We start from the raw sequence: 19,576 nt of genomic DNA on the forward strand, positions 1-19,576 counted from the left end.
ATATCTACGTTACTGAATATGACATCATTCAATGGCGCAGGTTCGCAAAACCGAACTGAGCATGCGTATAACCTGTCAGTTCGCGACGTACGAGCGGTTGTTTAGTGTGTGATCTTACATACAACACTGTTGTATTATGATTCACGTTTGTGATGATAGTAACTAATCATTTTTGAATAAAATTTTGTATATCGTTCCACGTATTTCGAAAGAAGGATTACGTCGGGCTTTATTGAAGGTGAGCACGTTCAGGAGTATACATTGTGTCGATAATCGTCATGACGTAGCACATTTTTAGATTTCACAATTCTATTTAGAAACAAACTGTGTGATAGATTAATGAGTTTTAACAATAACAGAACAAAGGGCGAAGAGTTCTGATATCGTCAATCTAATCGGAGTCATCCGCTCAAAATGATGAATTTTGAAGGAGAAAAAGGATCTACAAGATCCTCGTCATCACGAAATATTTGTTGCTGTCTCACAACAGCTAGATATAACAGTTCAAAGTAAATTTCCTAATTCGTGTTTAAATGATTCTTACATGATCATGATTTCTCACTCGACATTCAATGCCATGGTAGGACTTTTGTAGATGCACATTAACCATATTCACTTTTTAGTGTATATAGATATTACGTAGACGATCCAACCTGAGTGTACTATCAACTGATGTAGACAGATGATATGGACAAATTACAGAATCAGAATAGTCACCAACTGATCCAATGTAGATACAATAATAATAATAATAATAATAGTAATAATAATAATAACAACAGGTTAACGGAATATTTTAATTTGGATAATCGCATAGATGATCCACTCCGTAAGCAAAGACAAAAAAGAAAATAAGTTGTATATACCTAGTAAATAATGAAAAACATATATTTATGTAAATTTATAGGTGAGCCGGAAGTAACAATGAATTTGAACGAAGGCTCAGCTCAATTATCATTTCATCCATGGGAAGAACCAGAAGAGGATTTATTTGACTATGAAATTGATACTTCGTATCAAGATATGAATACAGAATCTGAGGTAAATTAATAAATATCATACAAATATTTTTTTCAATTAGTTACATGCTTTGAATTACTTTCTTGCATATATATTTATATTATATGTATAATATATTAGTGCTATATTAACTTCAACTATGTTCATTTATAGGAGCAAGTGGTACCATCCAGTCAACTAAGTAATAGTTATAAATATCCCGATGAACTTACCATTTCTGATGATGAGGTAGATGAAGGCATATTTGAAGATGAACCAGTATCTAATTTAGTATTGCCAGATGACAATAACAGATACAACTCACAACCTCCGTGAATATCTACTTGACTGTAGTTGACATGTTTGTAGAGTAGCACTTTGTGCTAATTTGCTACCAATATCTAATGTTATTCAGTTTTCCATCCATCAGCAAAAATCACAGAATGTGTAAAAAGTGTTGTGGTAGTAACATTAGAACATTGATTGCTGTTTTATATTAAAGTAAAACATTCCAAGTGGCTTTTTAATTCGTAGACATTGTGATGTAAGTTTCTACTTTATTTACATATAATGATGATTTATGATTTACAACATTTGTTTCATATTGATATAAATTTTAGTTAACATTTTATTATACAAATGGAATTATATGATAGAGAGAAAGATATATAATACAATTCTTCAGTTAAGTAAAGTATTATTTAAGTGTACTTTGAGGACGATTATTTACTTGATTATCGTCATTGTTTAAAAAAAAAGTTAAAGATGGAATCACTTTTAGTATAGATTACATAAATAAATCCATTTTAATAAAGTGATGTGACATCACTAGACCCGTCAATATTCAGTAATAAAATATTTGGTTAAATTAATACCAATAACATTCTACTGTTGCGCCATACAAATGTTTTTATTAATATTATATATGAGATATGAATTTATTTAAACATATTCTAAAATACTCTTAGAAAAAATAATAGCGAAATGATTTTAACTGGAAATTATATATATATTGGAAATATCTTATTTTTACTATGGTGGATATATTTTGAATATAATATTTAAATGTATATTATCATTAAAAACGTAATTATTGTATACAGTCTTAAATGATATAGTCTAATAATTACATATGTAATAAAAGATAAAATAATAAAATATGAGAAACCATCCATCATAAGTTAATCAAGGGTGTATGTTTTCTCCTTTATATTATATTTATTAGTATTTCAGAAATTAGTATAAACAATTGATCGCTGGCTTAAACAGTTAAATTGAATATTATAGAATCTCATAGAATAGAAATACTATTTCTTTACAAAAGATATTCTTTCTTAATACGAAATTTTTATACAAGATCATTGATTGATATAATTTCAACGTTTTTAATTTTCGATATCCTTTTTATTTTATTTTATATTTATTGAGTTCAATCACATCATCACTAGAAACGTAGTCATATTTAGTGGGTTAATTCAATTCAGTATTTTTGCTATTCAGGACATAAAGTCACTGGAATATTTATGCTTTACTAGTTACATATGTTATGTTAAGTTATTACTCAACTTCTAGATGGAAGAATCATCTCAATGAATAAAACAATATTCTTCTATTTACATTCGAAGAATTAGGTAATATGAATATCAATTTTTTAAATTGAAATGTTAAAGAATATTAATATTTTACAATCCTCTTAAATTTTTAAATTGGTAATTTACTATTGTTTACTAGCTATTCTCTGTTCAATTTTCTTACAACAACACGAGAAGATATAAGGAAAAGGGTCAGGTACGTTCACTCATTCATAAAAGCAAATAACTTCGTAATCGTGATTTCTATAAATTATAGTAATTTATTGAATTACAGTAATCATCCATGAAACGAACGCACGATTTAATAACTGGGTCAATGAAAGAAAATGTAAATACATAATATAATTTATCATTAAATAATTGCAAGTTATCGGGAATAATCTTATATTATGTATGTAACCTATAAATTGTGTATTAACAATCTTGCTGTCGAACTTGAATAAATAGTTCATAGATAGTATTCGGTGTTGCGTTTCATCAAAAGCAGCTTTTTCTGTCACCCAACACGCGATCCAGCCTACACAATGTCCCACGCTAGAATTACTTTCGAACTCGTGTTAGAAGGTGAAATCGAATCGTGTCGAATCGAATTTCGAAGAGCTTCCGCGGAATCGACAAACCGTAACGAAATCGTTAGTTTTTCCCTTTGTGAGTTTGCGTGCATGGCAATAATTTATGGAAATGCGAGAATCATGATCGTAAATTTTATATCAAAGAAATGCAGCAATATGTAGTATTCTCACGCGAATTTCGATCCAAAAAAGGACTAAAAAGAAAGTTACATACATATTAAGGATGTTGTTTTAATCAAATAGTTGAATTATTATACAATTTTTATTTATTTTATGAATATAAAAGGAACAAAGTTGTGTAAGTGTCATTATAATAATCAACCCAAGCGAAGCTAACATTAAAAAGCTAAAACTGAAATTTTCAATATAATTTACACGATTTACCATTTTGCCTTATCAATCCTTTTTTACAGAAAGTTAAAGTTTATATAATATATCAATATTTATTATTAATGTTATGTTATTATAATTTTTAATTTGTGATATATTATTATAACCTTAACCTATAATATACATTTTACACATAACGTAAATACTTGTAATTTTTCTAATTATAGGTTGATTCTGCAGTCTATGTACATATAGTATAGAGGTTATCATAAAATTTCTGTCAATGGTGTGACAACATAAGAAGAAATTGATCCGTTCGCAATTTTATTTGAGGGTAACTATTCTAATATTTTAACATACATATACATTGATATTTAAATCGTTTGCACGCATAATATACGAATACTATGCATGTAAGATTTACGGCATATAATCTTTACGCTTTGTTGCGATACAGTTATAGCGATGTATGATTGATCGTACTTAAGCTCTCATTGTTTTCGATTAATTATCATAAAATTCAAATTTTTCGTTCGCCGTAATCCTACACCTTGGTACATGATCAAAGAATGCGGAAGTGATTGCAAAATTTCATGTTAGTACCATGCTAAAACACGAGGAGCTGTCTCTGCATCTTTCTGCTTTTTATGCAAGTTTCGCTGTTTGATTGTTATCAAAGTTTTAGCGATCGTTAGAATTTTTCTCAAGTAACTTTTTCAATCGGATCAATATTTATTATTAGAAACGCTTTTTGTAATTACATTTTAATTAGCTATTGATAGTTAAATTTATTTAAATAGAACATGGTTCGATTAAATATTAATATTAAGTAATAAGAAGAATGATGTTATCAGAGAAATAATCTTGACCGAAATAAGCTAGCCATTTAAATCGTAAGTCACTCAATCGGACACAAAAATCATGGATTTTAAGAACTTTCGAAAATCTTCGAATTCTTGAGGACTTATGAATAAAATATTTGATTACTAAATAATTTCGTGTAATTTATAAATATTGATGCGCATTACATTCAAACCTTGAAATCAACGTATTTTGAAAGTTACCATGCGATTGATTTATTAATTGAACTGTTCAAAGGCCAAATTTATCTCCACCTTTTGGAATTTTTAAAATCTTACTGCCAAAACACTCGCCCATGGATTTGATTGTTACTTATCTCGTATAATTTCACCAATTTTCTCTACTTTTCCTTTTGTGCAGTTAATCGATGTGGCAAATCTGTAACTCGGTTGTGATGTTTAAAGGGATGAAAGTTTAAAAAAGGTGCAACGACATTCACAAATGAAACCTATCTGAGGTTTCATAATGGTATCATTGGAAATAAATGTAGGAAGTCTAGTTTATCAGGTCGGTGTCCATCGTGCATTTCGATCTCGGAAATCGTACAACACGATGTCGGGTGTAATTCAAACCAGAGTCCAGTTTTGCTGGTACAGAAATACCGGGCGACAGTTTTGCAAGCAGTTTCGCGTTACAAGTAAGGACGACAACTTTTCATTTGCGATTTTAGAAGAATATTATACTGCACACTCTGGATCATTTTAATTACTATCATTCTATATATTACTATTGCATTACACTTGAAACAAGTAAGGTGGTTGCACCTTTTACAGTCTATTTTTGGTAACCTACTGATGATTCCAAACTTTAATTACCTTCAGTTTTGTAGTAATAATTAAATAAATGAAAAGTTAACGTAAAACGGTGCATTATTACTATCACTTCAAATTAGGCATTTAACGCCAATTTTTAATTTATCTTCAATGATAAAGGGTAAGAAGAAAAAGTTTCCTTTGATCAAAAGATCATATGTCTTTCGAATGTTTGCTCTAAATTTTAATTAAATTTTGCTTTAATTTTAAATTGGAATAGTGTAATAATTTGTCAAGGATGCATTAAGTGAAAATTACAAAAATTACACTTCATAGGTGAATTTAGTATGTTATTAAACTGTAATTTAGTATTATTATTAAACTATTATACGTTTATGGAAATTTGTATTTTTATGAATATAATTGAAGAAAATGTAATTCAGGCAGAGAATCGTTTTACTTCTTAAATATTGTAACATTATGTCCATTTATGTGAACATCCTCCAATTACCTGTAAATGTATAAAAATTTGCAGTCTTCGTACGTATCTCTGACCATGCTTAATTATCTTATACTCTATTATTACCGCACTAACTTCGTTCCGGACTTGTTCTAGACTTGTTTCAGTCGACCTATTCCTAATCGCATTTCCCATCTTATGCAAATTTCACATTGTGCCTCCTCACAGCGACACCGAACGTTTTTCATTCACGAAACAGCGGAAGAACTTTTACCTCGCCCACACGAGAAGATGAAATCATGTGAGCGTTGTTTATTCACCGAAGAATCATCTATTCAACGTTTGTAACATCGAGCATACGCATAGTGAAAAAAATATGAGCAAAAGATAGATAAATGTTGGCAATTGGACGTTTTCAAAAGACCAATCTAAACCGAAACCGGTTCTATTTGACCTGGATGATTGTTTAAGAATTTAATTTTTTAAACTAGCCTCGTAAAATGCTTTGTGGAACGTTTTGTAATCGTAAGCTAGTACCTACGCTATACTTACAGATGCAAAAGGTAATCAATGGGATACTTTAATTTTTTGCTAAAATTTTTTTTTATATATTTTGCAACATTGTAATTTTATGCTTGTGACATCAAGACGTTAATTTATTGCGAATATATTGCGAAATTTAGTTTGGAGAGACGGTATTTAGCAGTTTATTTATTATTATTGAAATTATTATTGTTAGCTATGCAAAGAATCATATTAGTGAATTCATATTCTTATGAATACAATTAAAGCAACAGAGCATAAATGGAAACTTTTTCACACACTAAATATTGTAACGAGTACTTTATTTTGAATATTTCTGCATATTACCTACATTCTACACGTTTTGGTTTAAAATTCCTTATCAGTGCATAAAAATTTGATATACATTAAGAAAGTTTATACACATTATAATTCAATAATGATTTTACAGAATTTTTTCTTTTTTATTTTACAGATTTTATAGATTTTACAGAAAAAAAGTTATACATATTAAAAATTCCAACTTGATTGTACAGAAATATAAAAGTTATACATATTAAAGCTTATACACCAAGCATACCAAGGCTTAATATCAAAATACTGTCAAGTTATGTGAAAACGCTGAAGATCATGTCAGCTTTCTCGATACATCGATCACTATAGCTGAGAGCACCGACATAGAACCACTTTCTGGCTGTGAATCAAAATCCGACTCTCCATCCTCGATATGTCTTCGTGAAATATTTATCATTTTTTTCTGTTCATTTCACGTGATCGCATTAAATGGACTGGAGCGTTACGCACTCTAAAAATCTGTTTTATGGACATCACATGCTTATCTTCGGAAGAAGAGGAAGGTCAGTGAACCCGGCTTTTGGACCTTTCTCCTCTGAAGTTATACATTTTCTCCGGTTAACGTTCGTTCGAGATTCGATGGCATCCTTTTCTTTTTCTTTTTTTTTTTTTCTCGCTCTGGTCGAGTTCGGTGACCTACTTAATTCCGACGTTATACTTCCGCCCAATTTCTTGCAACGTTATCTACACATGCGAGGAATGCTGGTTATAAAATCAATTTACGTATAGGCACATTAACATATTATCAATCGGCTGTTTTATTTAAAAACTAGCCAGTAGCGATGTGTCACCAGTTTTTTCTTAAATATGGTAGAATATAAAGGTATTCGCCAGTGATCAATTTATTTAGTTAGCAATTAAATTTGAGTTATTAGCTTAACTGAGTTTTTCTAAAAACGTATCACGCGTTACCTATCTTCATAGCAGAGTAGAAAAATTCTCAAGTTTAAATGGAGTGAAATTAATTTTATTTGTACGTAATTAATCTGGTTTATTTGATTTATTAGATTATTTACACGTAATTAACTTTATCCAGAAAGCTACACGCGTTACAGATTAATTTCATAGAACATAAAGGATGCCAAGGGAATTTAAATAAATTTTAATTAATTTTCCTTTGCGTAATTAAATTTATTGTTACAGAATTCAGTTACAGAAATTTTGTATATATTTTATTCATGCATATATATTAACTTTATCTTTGCATCTCGTAGGTTCTATACCATTCACTTGTATTTTATGTCCTTTCGTTGGACTTATGTCATCGAGCGTTCACTACATTTGCATATTAAAACAGTTTGTATTTTAGAAACTTTTACGGCGCTTAGTAGTTGCTATTAAAGCGTTAAAAACGTATGACATCCTACACAAAGTATCCATTGTATGCAAAAGTGAAGTTACATCGATGTTTTAGAGTGTTAAACACCTTAGGTAATAATCAGAATGATCGTGACGATCGGCATTCGATGGATCTCAGCTGGAGACTAGAAAGTCCATCAAAGCTTAGTTTCTTTCTCTTCTTTTTACTTCTGTTCATACATTGGATGTTTTGTCTGTTTTTTATTGTTATTACTGCATGAAATTCATCATTCGCAATGCCAGCTATAAATTTTACTGTCCACCGATTTTTTTGAAGATGCGAGTGATTCATTGATCAAGTACTGACAATATAATTTTTTTTCTCGACATAGCAATGTTTGAAAAGAATGACAACTTTTCACGTAGCACAAAGATCGATTTCTACGTTATTAATTCCTTTTTTTTTTCTTTTCTACTTTTATTATTGTACGAAAATACATGGAAAACACGCGCGAATTTTTTAGCACAAATTAAACATTTTATTACTTGTAAAATATTTCGAAACATTCCACAGAGAGGCTCAATGATATTTTCAAAATCCCTTCGAAGCTCTTCGATCAATTAATTCAATAAACCTAATTTTCTTCCTAATTTACGTAACTACCTAACCGCATCATATTATGCAATTATATCCTTCCACGGTATAGCCATTAAACCAGTCGTTTTCAACACCTGTTGAATCACACAAAAACCCATTGGGGAAGCAGTCGGAAATGACCAAAATTATATTACTCAATGACATGAGAATATTCGAAACCATTCATCAAATCCAATGACGTTGATGTAGCAATTTTAACGCGTAGACGATATCTTTCGATTGCGTAACTCTCGTTAAGACGTGAAGATTATGGAGGAAGAACATGATATATATATATATATATATAGATCACATTGTTTTTTAATCTCGTAGAAGTATAATTCTAAAATAGTAAAACAATTTTATTTGTAGATTTCACATAAACAAAAAGATGTTTAAGCAGGAGAGACATTTTGTATCTGATTTTCGTCTCTTGTCTTTGTACTTTTTTTCTGTCTTACTGAATATCATAAAAATATCGATCGAAACGTCAGAAGTATTTTCAATTTAGTAAAAAATCTTGTCAACTTTATCAATCGTTCGTAGATCCTGTGCTTTTTGGAATTCGTCATACTATTCCCCATGTTATACGAAGCTATTGCGTTACAACGCAACATTTCGCTTACAATTTCCTTTCAGTCAACTTGCATTATCGAGCTCTATTCGACGCACATTGTACTTGCGAAAAGGAATTGCAAGAATTTCCTCGATTCATTTTTCCCTACTATTACTTCCTCCAATCAGATCCTACTGTAATAAACAGTTCTTTTCAAATTATACAAATTCTCCTCGTGTCTGTGACGCGTGCAGTGGGTTTCTCTGATGTACCTATTATTCCAATACTTTAAGATGCTGTAACTTGATTTTTGGAACTTGGTTTCGAAACTCGTTTTGTAACTTAACTCACTCTATTCGTTTCGTAATAAGGTTCTGTTCAGGCGCAACATGGTTCAGGTGCACACATTACCTCGCTGCTTGTTTCTTAACAGATGCTAAGTACTCTATTTTAAAAGACGTTAAAATCGAAAGAGTCTGTGAAAATGGACTCGTAATGGACTTATCTCTATATTTCCTACGAGTTTTACGTTTGTTCGACGAACTATACCGACGACTATTCACAACATTCTCGTCGATTTCTGTACACATACGTAACGTTACAATGTACGTGTTCACAGAGATGTCAGACGGTAGTCCTGGCAGACGCACGTTCGATAACCCTACAAGGTACCGTTGGCTAAACCGGAAGTGGAGAACACGGGTATACGGTGCCACGAAATTGCTCGGGACCTTCGCCACGGAACGAGAACCAGCAGGTATGTGAGAATGCGTTCCTTCTTTGTTGGTGTTCAAAAAATCACGATGGGAGCGACACCCTCGCAAACGACCTCGATGGTTTCACGAAAGTCGTTTCTTTTCTCGCCTTCTTTTTTTTCTTGCTTCTCTTTCTTCGTGAGTAACTATCGAAATGACGGATGGAAGATCAAGGATTTCCAGGCTGTCGTGACTCACACTTATTACGCGTCGTATTGTCTGAGTCTATTGTCTTCCGCGTAGAAGTTTATGGCAACTCTTTGGAGTGAAGTTTCTATGGTATTGTTGCTGATTCATCAGAAATCGTAATAATAATTAGAATGATACCGTGGTACTTCCTGCGACAGTTTCTACTGCGATTGAACCGGTGTTTTACAAGTCACAAATTACAATAATTTAATATTATAATATTATAATAATAGAAGAAGCGAATTTCTTGCAAATGAATTTTATAAATCAAACTTTGGTCGATTATCTTGTTACGTCTGCGTGTTTTGTTCAGATGACTTCTATGCTCCAACGCTGCAATTATCGTTTCAATTATAGAATGGTTTTGACCATTTTACTGCGTTTACATTCTACACGATGTAGTCTCATTTCTAGATTGATACGAACATCTTTTATTAACTTTCAATGGAACGGGATTCTTCACTTTGAGACACGCGAACGAATCATCTCAAAAGTACACGTGTAGAAAAGGTACACGATTAGCATAAATCTTTACTAACACAAGCGAGAGATCCTACCAATGTCAGTCTTAACTCTAGAGTTCCCAATCTTTAATTTGAATTTGCAAAGCAATATGAATATGTAATTATATTTTTATCTCGGTAAAAGTAGACAACGATATTGTCAAGAATACATCTTCATATTTTTAATAATTGTAAAAACAAGAGATTTCATAGCAGCGCTTTGACCGGTTCCCTAATTTTAGTATCGAAAACGAAAAGTAACTTGAAAGTTATAATAGCAACATTCTATACCTTCGTTAGATTATTAAATTTTCAGCAAGTCAAAAAAGAAAGAAAAATCGACAGATCTGGTACATTTGTCTCGTTTCCAGCAAGAATCGTATTTCCACAACTCCTGTAGGCTAACAGTATAATCACGACCATATTGATCGCACGGAAACACCAAACGAAGGTCTTATACCTCGTCTTAGATAAAGTCGAATTAATACTAAAGTAAAGGCAAACTACTTTTAGAATCCCTGTCGATCGATCGAGTACACACACGTTGCGGATATTTCGTCGGAAGACGAATATGAAACGCAAGAATCGTGCTAGGTGTTCGAAACGTACGTCACGCGCTGTGACTTAAAAACTATTTTTTCCCAAAACGTGTTAAATACGCGTTAGGTCGTTGTTGGAGGTTTCCACTCGATTCCAAAGAATTACATAAATTTGCAACGTGCTGTCCCTATTCCCAGAGGATCGTTTAGCGATAGGATGAAAACGATCTTGAAGCGTGTCGATTTTCCTCAAAATCCGGTCGCACCTGAGCTTTCCAAGGTTCTCGTAAAAGTCAAGGCCAGCCGGTCGTAAACCACAGGCATCATTTTATACCGCGTGCATTATACGTCTATCCGCGTACTTATATAGCGCATAGCCGTTCAGGAGAAAGCGAACAGCACCGAGCAACCAGTTTATGAAAATTACCGCGACCATATTGGATGGTCGCCTTTCACGGGCAAACACGTACACCGAACTTGAAAACCTTTAATCGCCATTAGACGAAGAAGGTGCGACAATCAGACCGCTCCGCCTTTAATGGAATTTTCTTACACGCAATTAGGTGGAATTTATTATTGTACATAGCGGTTTCTATCGTTCGCTTTTCAACGGTTATAAGCTCTATTGTTTGTAAATCTAATCGCGAGCGTGTTGCTACGATGCGATGTTACACCACACTGCGTATGGAGCTTTCTTTCGTTCCTGTATCGTTGAATTAGGTTTTCCCATTGAAATGGGCGTCTCACCGGAATCGGAACGCCTGAGTATCTCGCGAGTGTCTCTAACGATACCGAAAGATGTTTTAATCATGATCTGATTTGGCTTTCTGCGAACGTAGACGCTATAAGAGAATTCATTCTTTCGTGATTGTACGATGATAAATCCTCTTTGTTGTAGCATAGTCCTTAATTGTCGTTCGAAATACAATTTTTGTAATTGTTTTATGCTTGCAGTGCTTCGAAGTACAAATATGTAATTTTAAATTGTGTGTTATGGAAAAGGAAGAAATTAGACTTTGTAGTATAAATAGCTGAATTTAATAAGTATCGAGTATCTATTAATACTTGCGACTTATTCTGTGTTAGATGTCTCTTCAAGAAATTAAAAAATGAATTCAAAACTATGATCAATTTACTGTGGATATTTAAGCAAATTCATATGGTTATGCACATAACTAAAAATATAGAACGTAGACGCACGGATTTATTTTATTTTCTAAATTTCTAACGAATATAGAGTATCTTGGATGTTTTATACACTTTTGTATTTAAGTGCTATGTATTTTTCTACCTTTACGTTTTTCACAGTATAGCGATTACATTCTAATGCAACAGAATCTCGATTATTGAAACGCCGATTAAAGAAACAGTAGGTTCAGTCCCTCTTGACAAATATTGTTAATACTATTGTTACATTTTTATGAAAATCTTGTTGTCTCCCGGTATGTCGTGTACACTACTGGTTATAGATATTAGAACACCTTATTTTCTAATTCCAATTATTTCTATCTTCTATTTCTAATTATCGCATTTTATGACGAAACGTGTTATTTCATTCGCGTTATGTGCGCCCCGTAACCTGAAATACTAAATGAAGTAAAATTTGGTCGAGTAATTCCAATTATTTCTATCTTCTATTTCTAATTATCGCATTTTATGACGAAACGTGTTATTTCATTCGCGTTATGTGCGCTCCGTAACCTGAAGTACTAAATGAAGTAAAATTTGGTCGAGTAATTCCAATTATTTCTATCTTCTATTTCTAATTATCGCATTTTATGACGAAACGTGTTATTTCATTCGCGTTATGTGCGCCCCGTAACCTGAAGTACTAAACGAAGTAAAATTTGATTGAGTGTTTCTACAAACGTGACGAATAACTATCCTACTTAAAATCACTACTTAAAATACTTAAGATCAGTGGTGTACATAAAAAACAATTCGATTATTCGAATAACGTGTATCATAACTAATTTATATGATCTATTGGGTTGGCTTAAGTGATTGCGGATTTTGTCAGTACCACCTAATGACAAAAGTTATTGACTTAACTTAACTTAACTTGGTAACTTAGTTGCCAACCAACTCAATAGATTCTATCGTATTTGCATGTGAATTTATCGCGTATTTTAACGAATACTCAAAATGATCGAGAAGTTCATCATCGGTGGTAAAATGTGCAACTATAGTTCGTTGTATATTTTCTCAGTTATTTTTAGAATGATGGTAGTATATTTGAATTTGCTCGATTCGTCATTCCAATGTAGTAACTTGCTGACGGTAGACGTCTTAATTGAATTCAATAAATGAAAAAATGTCAGGACTGCTCGTCTTAGATTATATATCACTGCCGATAGATGAATAGTATATTCACGTACCATCCCGCGTATTCAAGGTAACTTCAAGGTCACAAGTCAGACCTGCTTTAATGCATCTTAATATCTGCTACAACCATAGGACGAGACAAAAGTTTATTTTCGTATTGTTGCAAAGAAACAAAGGCGATAAACATAAGAGTGCAAATTATTTATTCACATCGTATTTTTCTAAGTTACTCAGAGAGTGTTCTAAATATTTTCGAGTGTCGTTTAAACACGAACAAAATTGTTAGTAACAGTTGGCAATCGTTAAAATAGAAAAGTCCAATATTATTGTACATTACTAATAGAAAATTGCAAATGGTTAAAAATGTTGAATCTTTTAGTCGAATATTTTTTTATTTGTGTATTTGTGTATTTTGTATTGTGTATTTGTGTATGTACTTAGTTTGTATGAATATTGAATTTTCTGCGAATTCTTGGAATATTGAATTCTTCCAGTATATAAATCTTATTGTCGATTTGAGATCGCTATTATCGATAGTAATTTCTGTTTCGTTTTCCTATTTGAATGTTTCTCTGAATTATCTTATTCCTTAATTTGTTTGACGTTTCTTTTCCTAAATTTTCAAGCTTTTGATTAAAAGCATCTCGCTTACTTTCGAATCACAAAATTGAAAGAATTTAACAGGAAGTTCCTAGAACACGTGGTGGGAAATTTATTTACAAATAATACGACCTTCGTATTCTTCTATTCGTTTATTTCTTTTACAAACTTTCCTATTCTAAGGATTCTGAGGAAGGTATTCTAAGGAAACATTCATATCACATTCCGATAGTTACAAATACATAAAGCTATGTTCGATTGCGAACCATCGATGACATAGATATCAGAAACTCGATAGAAATACTCAAAACTATCGACTATCAGAAACTATGAGAAAAAAAGAAACGATTCGAAGCAAAGAATTCTTTCGCCTCAACGAATAAAAATAATATCCCAAACCTAATATCTCCGTATATGTTAAATCTATATAAATGATAAAAAGAACGTAAGTGAGTGCACGAGTCGTTGTATCTGTCCGTTTAAATATCTTCAAAAACTCCACCCTGCAGTTCCTTCAGTTGGTTATTGTAGATATACAAGAAGTTGCCTCTAACCAAACTCAGTCCATAAAGAGCGCCGTTTTGTAGCGTCTGCAGCGGATTCTTCGAAATATCCAGAATACTCAAACTTCCTAAATTCTTGCAGGAACCTTTCGGTATTTCGTTGATTTGATTCTCATTTAACCAAAGGCGTTTCAATTGAGGCAGACCTTCGTAACTGTCTCCATCGATAGTCGTCAAGGTATTGTTACTCAGATGCAAATCTCTAAGTGTAGGTAGATCGAAGGTTCCTTTTGGGATACTCGAGATTTTATTTCCAGTGAGAGACAACGTAAATCTGGGAACATTGACGAAGCTAGCCTTCTCTAGGCAGTTTATTTCGTTGAAGTCGATGTGAAGGAAGTCCAAAGTCTGAGGTAGATCCGCAAAAGTGTCGGCAGTGATCTTACCCAGTTTATTCCAAGCCAGGTTCAAGTCCTTCAGACTCTCCAATTCCGAGAACGTACCCTTTTGAAGCTCTGCCAGACTATTTCGATGAAGATACAGAGTAGTCAATTGTTTCAAATCGGAGAACGCCTGACGTTCGATATCTGTCAAGCTGTTTTTAGTGATAATCAACACCTGCAACGAATCCAACCCCTTAAATACGTTGTTCTGCAGTTTCTGAATCTTGTTGTTAGCCAGGTTCAGGTAGACCAGACGAGGCAGATTCGAGAAAGCCGTGTCGGGAATGGCAGAGATCTGGTTTGCCGCTAATATCAGCTCTGTCAGAGTATCGGGCAAACTAGAAGCGAACGAAAGGTTCTCCAGCTGATTTCCATTAAGAAACAGGGTAGTCAAATTGGTTTTCGCGAAAGCATCATCCTCCACCTTGTCTATGAGATTGTTTCGAAGATTCAGTATTTTTAGGTACTTGTTTTCGATCACCTGGCTCCAGATACCTCTGATCCTGTTACCCATCAGATTCACATAAATCAGATCCTCGGGAAGATCGTTCAGTAGTTCCTTGGTGATTTCTGTGATCTCGTTGTTCGCAAGGTCCAAAGAAACTAACGGAAGGTATTGTAATTGGTACCATTTTTCGTGGAATCCTTTGATTCCTAATCCTCGGAGGCTGACAGATCTTTCTTTCTCGTTCACTGGTATCTCCAGACATCCATTCGCCACCTGTTTATTGTCTTCGAGTGGTTCTATAGATAGCAGTATGTTATTCGGTATGCACAATTTTAACTTCTGGCCTTTCTTTATCGACGATTTCGTGGATGGCGCGAAATCCTTCAACACGTTACTCTCTGTCGCCTTTTCTATCTCTTTTTCTATTCCGTCGTTCGGTTGTTCGATATATTCTTCGGCCTTCACCTTCTCCAAGTATTTCAACTCTTCGTCGTCTTTCAGGAACGAATTCGTGAATGTTCCCGTGCTTATGCTCCAAAGAACGTTTCCTTCCGTTAATATGCTGGTGGATTTCGTTAGACCGAACAAGTGTCCTCTACGAAGGTGTATTATGGGGTTGCAGGAGATGTTCAACACCTGAAGCTTCTCCAAGCGGATGAACAAGTTTTCAAGGCTGGTTAAGTTGTTCTGCGCTAAGGATAAGTATTCTAAGTTTGTCAAATTGGAGAACATGAATTCTGGAAGCGATTCGAGCGAGTTATTGGCCAAGTTCAAGGATTTTAGAGACGGTACATTGTCGAAAGCGTTCTTCTCTAAGCGAAGAATTCCTAAGCCGGATAAATCCAGCTCGTCGATGAGTTTGTCACGGAATCGTACGTCTTTCAGGATTCCATCCACCAGTTCCAAGTCGTACCCTTCCAGGGTTGGATTCAGTGGCACCGCTACCACCAAGGGCAAGCACAGAAGAAGAAACATCCTTAGTACCTAGGGGAGAGAAGGATTTTATCGTTTAAAAAATGTTGCTTCGTTAAGATTGATAATTTTCTTATCGACCTTCTATGATTCTATAATTATCAGAAAACAGACTATCCGATCGAGCTTATTAGCTATTTTACTTTAAAGCTAAAATATAATTAGCTTTATACTAGGTACCGTCTTGCACGATAATTTTACCAACTAACGATATTAGTAAATTGACGAGTTACAGGTTGCAAGTTACGTACTTAGCTTTTATAATTTTATAATTTCCCGTTGAATAGCATAATCGGACGATTTATAATCCGCAGAAATTGTTCGTTAAATTTCATTTGATCTGTTATCGTTACCGCATTCGTTATCGTTATATCTGTAAGAAAATTTATCAACGTGGATAATTTATTATTTGTGACTCGTAAAATTCCACTAATAATGTTTGCCTAATCGTGCAAGGGGCTATTAAATTTGTAGAAATTTAATATATAATAAATTTAATATATCGATATAAAATTTGAGCGCATTAAACGTACGGTATCCAATGTGTAACAATGAGTGGATGATGTAACATGTAGATGTGTTACGGGACGATTTGTGGAATTGTATTTTTCGCGGATTTCGAGATATAGGGGATCGAAAAAGCAGAAGAGTACAAAATTATAAGCGACAGAATTTAAAATTTTGTCTTCTTGGATAAATTTTATTAGGAATTTTTAACAGATAGAACCGAAAGAAAGTAGAACAAAGATAAAAAGAAAAGAATTTCGTATTTACAACTGCGAACTAAGCGTTTAAGAAATTACCAAAGTGAAGTGAATAAAAGCAAAGAAAAATACAAGGGAGGTTTACACGACTAGGTTTTGTTTTTCTTCGTTTCCCTCTCTTTTTATGGAAATGAGATAATTTATTTCACAGCTCCGTGTTATGTTTGCACGAACATACCAGTAGTATTATCGCGTCACTAGAATATACCGACGTTGCTTTTAGCGAAAGACGTGGAAAAGGAATGACGTTTAACACGTTTTGAAATTTGTAAAATGGTATTTTTTCGACTGTTTTATGAATCCGCCTGGTAACTCCGGGATTGTTGAAATTACCATAGCCCTTCTTTTACATCTTGAAGGAAACTTGCATTACGTATGGAATAACCGGTTCTACCACTTCTTGAAATCAAAGTTACGAAGCTCCGTTTATTTGTTTTCAACGACTTTTCTTTTTAAGTTTGAACAGCTTTGTGTTAGTAAGACGAGATGCTAGTCCCTGGTAAGTAATTGCGACGCGACGAGCAAAGTAAAGTCGCAGGGTGATATAAAGCTGAAAGCTTGGTGAATAAGGCTGTAAAATTTTATTACGAACGTTCAAACTTTTACAATAATAATTCCCCTTTTTATTAAGATTGATATTTTATAGATGAATGTCGCGTTTCCGTTTTACGAATGGATAATAATGCAAGTTTTTATGTTATATATTTATCTCGAAAAGATATAATTAAAACATTTTTTTTTTTTTTGATAATTAAGTTTTCAACAGCTTTCTCGTCCGTCTGATATTTTCATGACTATTCCGCCTTTCTTTGCTGTTTTCTTCTTATTTCCTTATCGTCTATCGTTTTATGCGTCTTACGTTGTAAAAGTTTATACGTTTCTTCTACAATATACGTATATTGTATATTTATAAAATGGTAAAAATCGTTACGAGCGCAAGATATATAAAATTTAAAATATGATATACATTAAAAATTCTTAATAGTTAGCTATATAGTACTAATACACTTACTAGGGATTAAATTTCTTCGTATAAAATTCTTCCTCTATTATATAATTGTAAAATTTTATATTATAATAGCATTTTTCAAAATCTCACCATTTTCATCGTAATTACTGTAATATTTAAAATTTTATCCGAAATTTCACTTTACTATAAAGCCTGTGCGTTTATGTAATCGTAAAAGTCACTTTTAAAATTCGTTTTCTGGAAGACTTCCATTTGTAACTAAGCGTGAATCGCACTAATTAAATACATTTTAAATATTTTTAATCAAATACTTCGCTTCAATAGTCAATATTGCTGTGTTTAAGATTTCGCTTAAAATTGATACCGTAAATTCTCTGCATTTAGATAAAAATAATTGTTATGTTTAATTTTCTAAGTAACTATAATTATGGAACTATATGGAACTATAATTCCGAGTGTAGACTTTGTTAAAAGAAACACAGTTCTATCTTGAAGAAAATTTGAAAAGTCTTATGTAACAGCATCCAAAGCAACAAAAGTAGAAAAGAAAAGAACGACAAACTGAGGTAAAAAGAAAATGATTTTTTCCATCGCTATAAATTTATGTCGTAAATTCTCTGTATTTAGATAAAAATAATTGTTGTATTTAATTTTGTAAGTAACTATAATTATGGAATTATTCCAAGTGTAGATTTCGTTAAAAGAAACACAGTTCTATCTTGAAGAAAATTTGAAAAGTCTTATGTAACAGCATCCAAAGCAACAAAAGTAGAAAAGAAAAGAACGACAAACTGAGGTAAAAAGAAAATGATTTTTTCCATCGCTATAAATTTATGTCGTAAATTCTCTGTATTTAGATAAAAATAATTGTTATATTTAATTTTCTAAGTAACTATAATTATGGAACTATTCCAAGTGTAGATTTCGTTAAAAGAAACACAGTTCTATCTTGAAGAAAATTTGAAAAGTCTTATGTAACAGCATCCAAAGCAACAAAAGTAGAAAAGAAAAGAACGACAAATTGAGATAAAAAGAAAATGATTTTTTCCATCGCTTTAAATTTATGTCGTAAATTCTCTGTATTTAGATAAAAATAATTGTTATATTTAATTTTCTAAGTAACTATAATTATGGAACTATTCCAAGTGTAGATTTCGTTAAAAGAAACACAGTTCTATCTTGAAGAAAATTTGAAAAGTCTTATGTAACAGCATCCAAAGCAACAAAAGTAGAAAAGAAAAGAACGACAAATTGAGGTAAAAAGAAAATGATTTTTTCCATCGCTTTAAATTTCTCGTCAACATTCTTTTACGTAGCTTACTCTGGATGCTATTACAAACATATTCTGTTGGAAACTCGGTCTCGTTCGAAAAGAAAGAGAAATCTGTTGACCTTTGTCGACAAAAAATATGCTGACTACCTTTGCAACTACAAAAACGTCGGATTTCGGATGTTTCCTCCTCGTAATTAATTGGTAAAAGTAAGCAGATGTTTTCAGGGTATAATAAATTTTGAAATAAAATCTCTTCGTAATCTTAGCAAAGTGTATACAAAGATACCTACACAAGATACCGGCCAAAAGTTCGAGATCGCACACATGTTTCATAAAATCCAAGAATTGCAAAGAAAGC

The 19,576-nt window shown here is 32.6% G+C and overlaps 3 protein-coding genes across 8 annotated transcripts in view; 2 read left to right on the forward strand and 1 right to left on the reverse strand.

Annotated features, from left to right (window-relative positions):
* The first annotated feature begins 54 nt into the window (after positions 1-54).
* On the forward strand, positions 55-1,532 carry LOC132904711 (conserved oligomeric Golgi complex subunit 8-like). Of its 3 annotated transcripts, none has more exons than XM_060955427.1 (4): positions 55-238; positions 624-829; positions 908-1,041; positions 1,174-1,532. In XM_060955427.1, the coding sequence occupies exons 2-4, from the start codon at positions 688-690 to the stop codon at positions 1,333-1,335; spliced, it is 438 nt and encodes a 145-aa protein (XP_060811410.1). In that variant the 5' UTR covers positions 55-238; positions 624-687; the 3' UTR covers positions 1,336-1,532. The 3 variants fall into 3 exon arrangements, with proteins under 3 accessions (XP_060811410.1, XP_060811408.1, XP_060811409.1); XM_060955425.1 differs by lacking the exon at positions 55-238 and adding an exon at positions 245-509; XM_060955426.1 differs by lacking the exon at positions 55-238 and having other exon boundaries at positions 245-829.
* A 642-nt stretch (positions 1,533-2,174) lies between these two features.
* The window catches only part of LOC132904697 (heparan sulfate 2-O-sulfotransferase pipe), a 125,415-nt gene continuing 108,013 nt past the window's right edge, over positions 2,175-19,576 (forward strand). The window contains exons 1-3 of the mRNA XM_060955401.1: positions 2,175-3,461; positions 3,721-3,827; positions 9,554-9,691. The gene's annotated coding sequence lies outside the window, so the exon portion shown is untranslated. The remainder of the gene's footprint in view (positions 3,462-3,720; positions 3,828-9,553; positions 9,692-19,576) is intronic.
* LOC132904692 (leucine-rich repeat-containing protein 15-like) overlaps positions 13,983-19,576 on the reverse strand; it is a 108,314-nt gene continuing 102,720 nt past the window's right edge. For all 4 annotated transcript variants that reach the window (XM_060955392.1, XM_060955391.1, XM_060955393.1 and 1 more), the window contains exon 2: positions 13,983-16,223. In XM_060955392.1, coding sequence (XP_060811375.1) covers positions 14,325-16,214 — 1,890 coding nt within the window. In that variant the 5' untranslated portion in view covers positions 16,215-16,223 and the 3' untranslated portion in view covers positions 13,983-14,324. The remainder of the gene's footprint in view (positions 16,224-19,576) is intronic.

The sequence above is a fragment of the Bombus pascuorum genome, chromosome 2 (assembly GCF_905332965.1).
Source record: "Bombus pascuorum chromosome 2, iyBomPasc1.1, whole genome shotgun sequence".
Classification (NCBI taxonomy): domain Eukaryota; kingdom Metazoa; phylum Arthropoda; class Insecta; order Hymenoptera; family Apidae; genus Bombus; species Bombus pascuorum.

What these genes read in the sequence shown, in the direction of transcription:
- LOC132904711 (XM_060955427.1), top strand. Translation starts at nt 688, where the DNA reads ATGGACAAATTACAGAATCAGAATAGTCACCAACTGATCCAATGTAGA. An exon ending in TCGCATAGATGATCCACTCC is followed by an intron (nt 830 to 907) that starts GTAAGCAAAGAC and finishes GTAAATTTATAG; the next exon opens with GTGAGCCGGAAGTAACAATG. An exon ending in ATATGAATACAGAATCTGAG is followed by an intron (nt 1,042 to 1,173) that starts GTAAATTAATAA and finishes GTTCATTTATAG; the next exon opens with GAGCAAGTGGTACCATCCAG.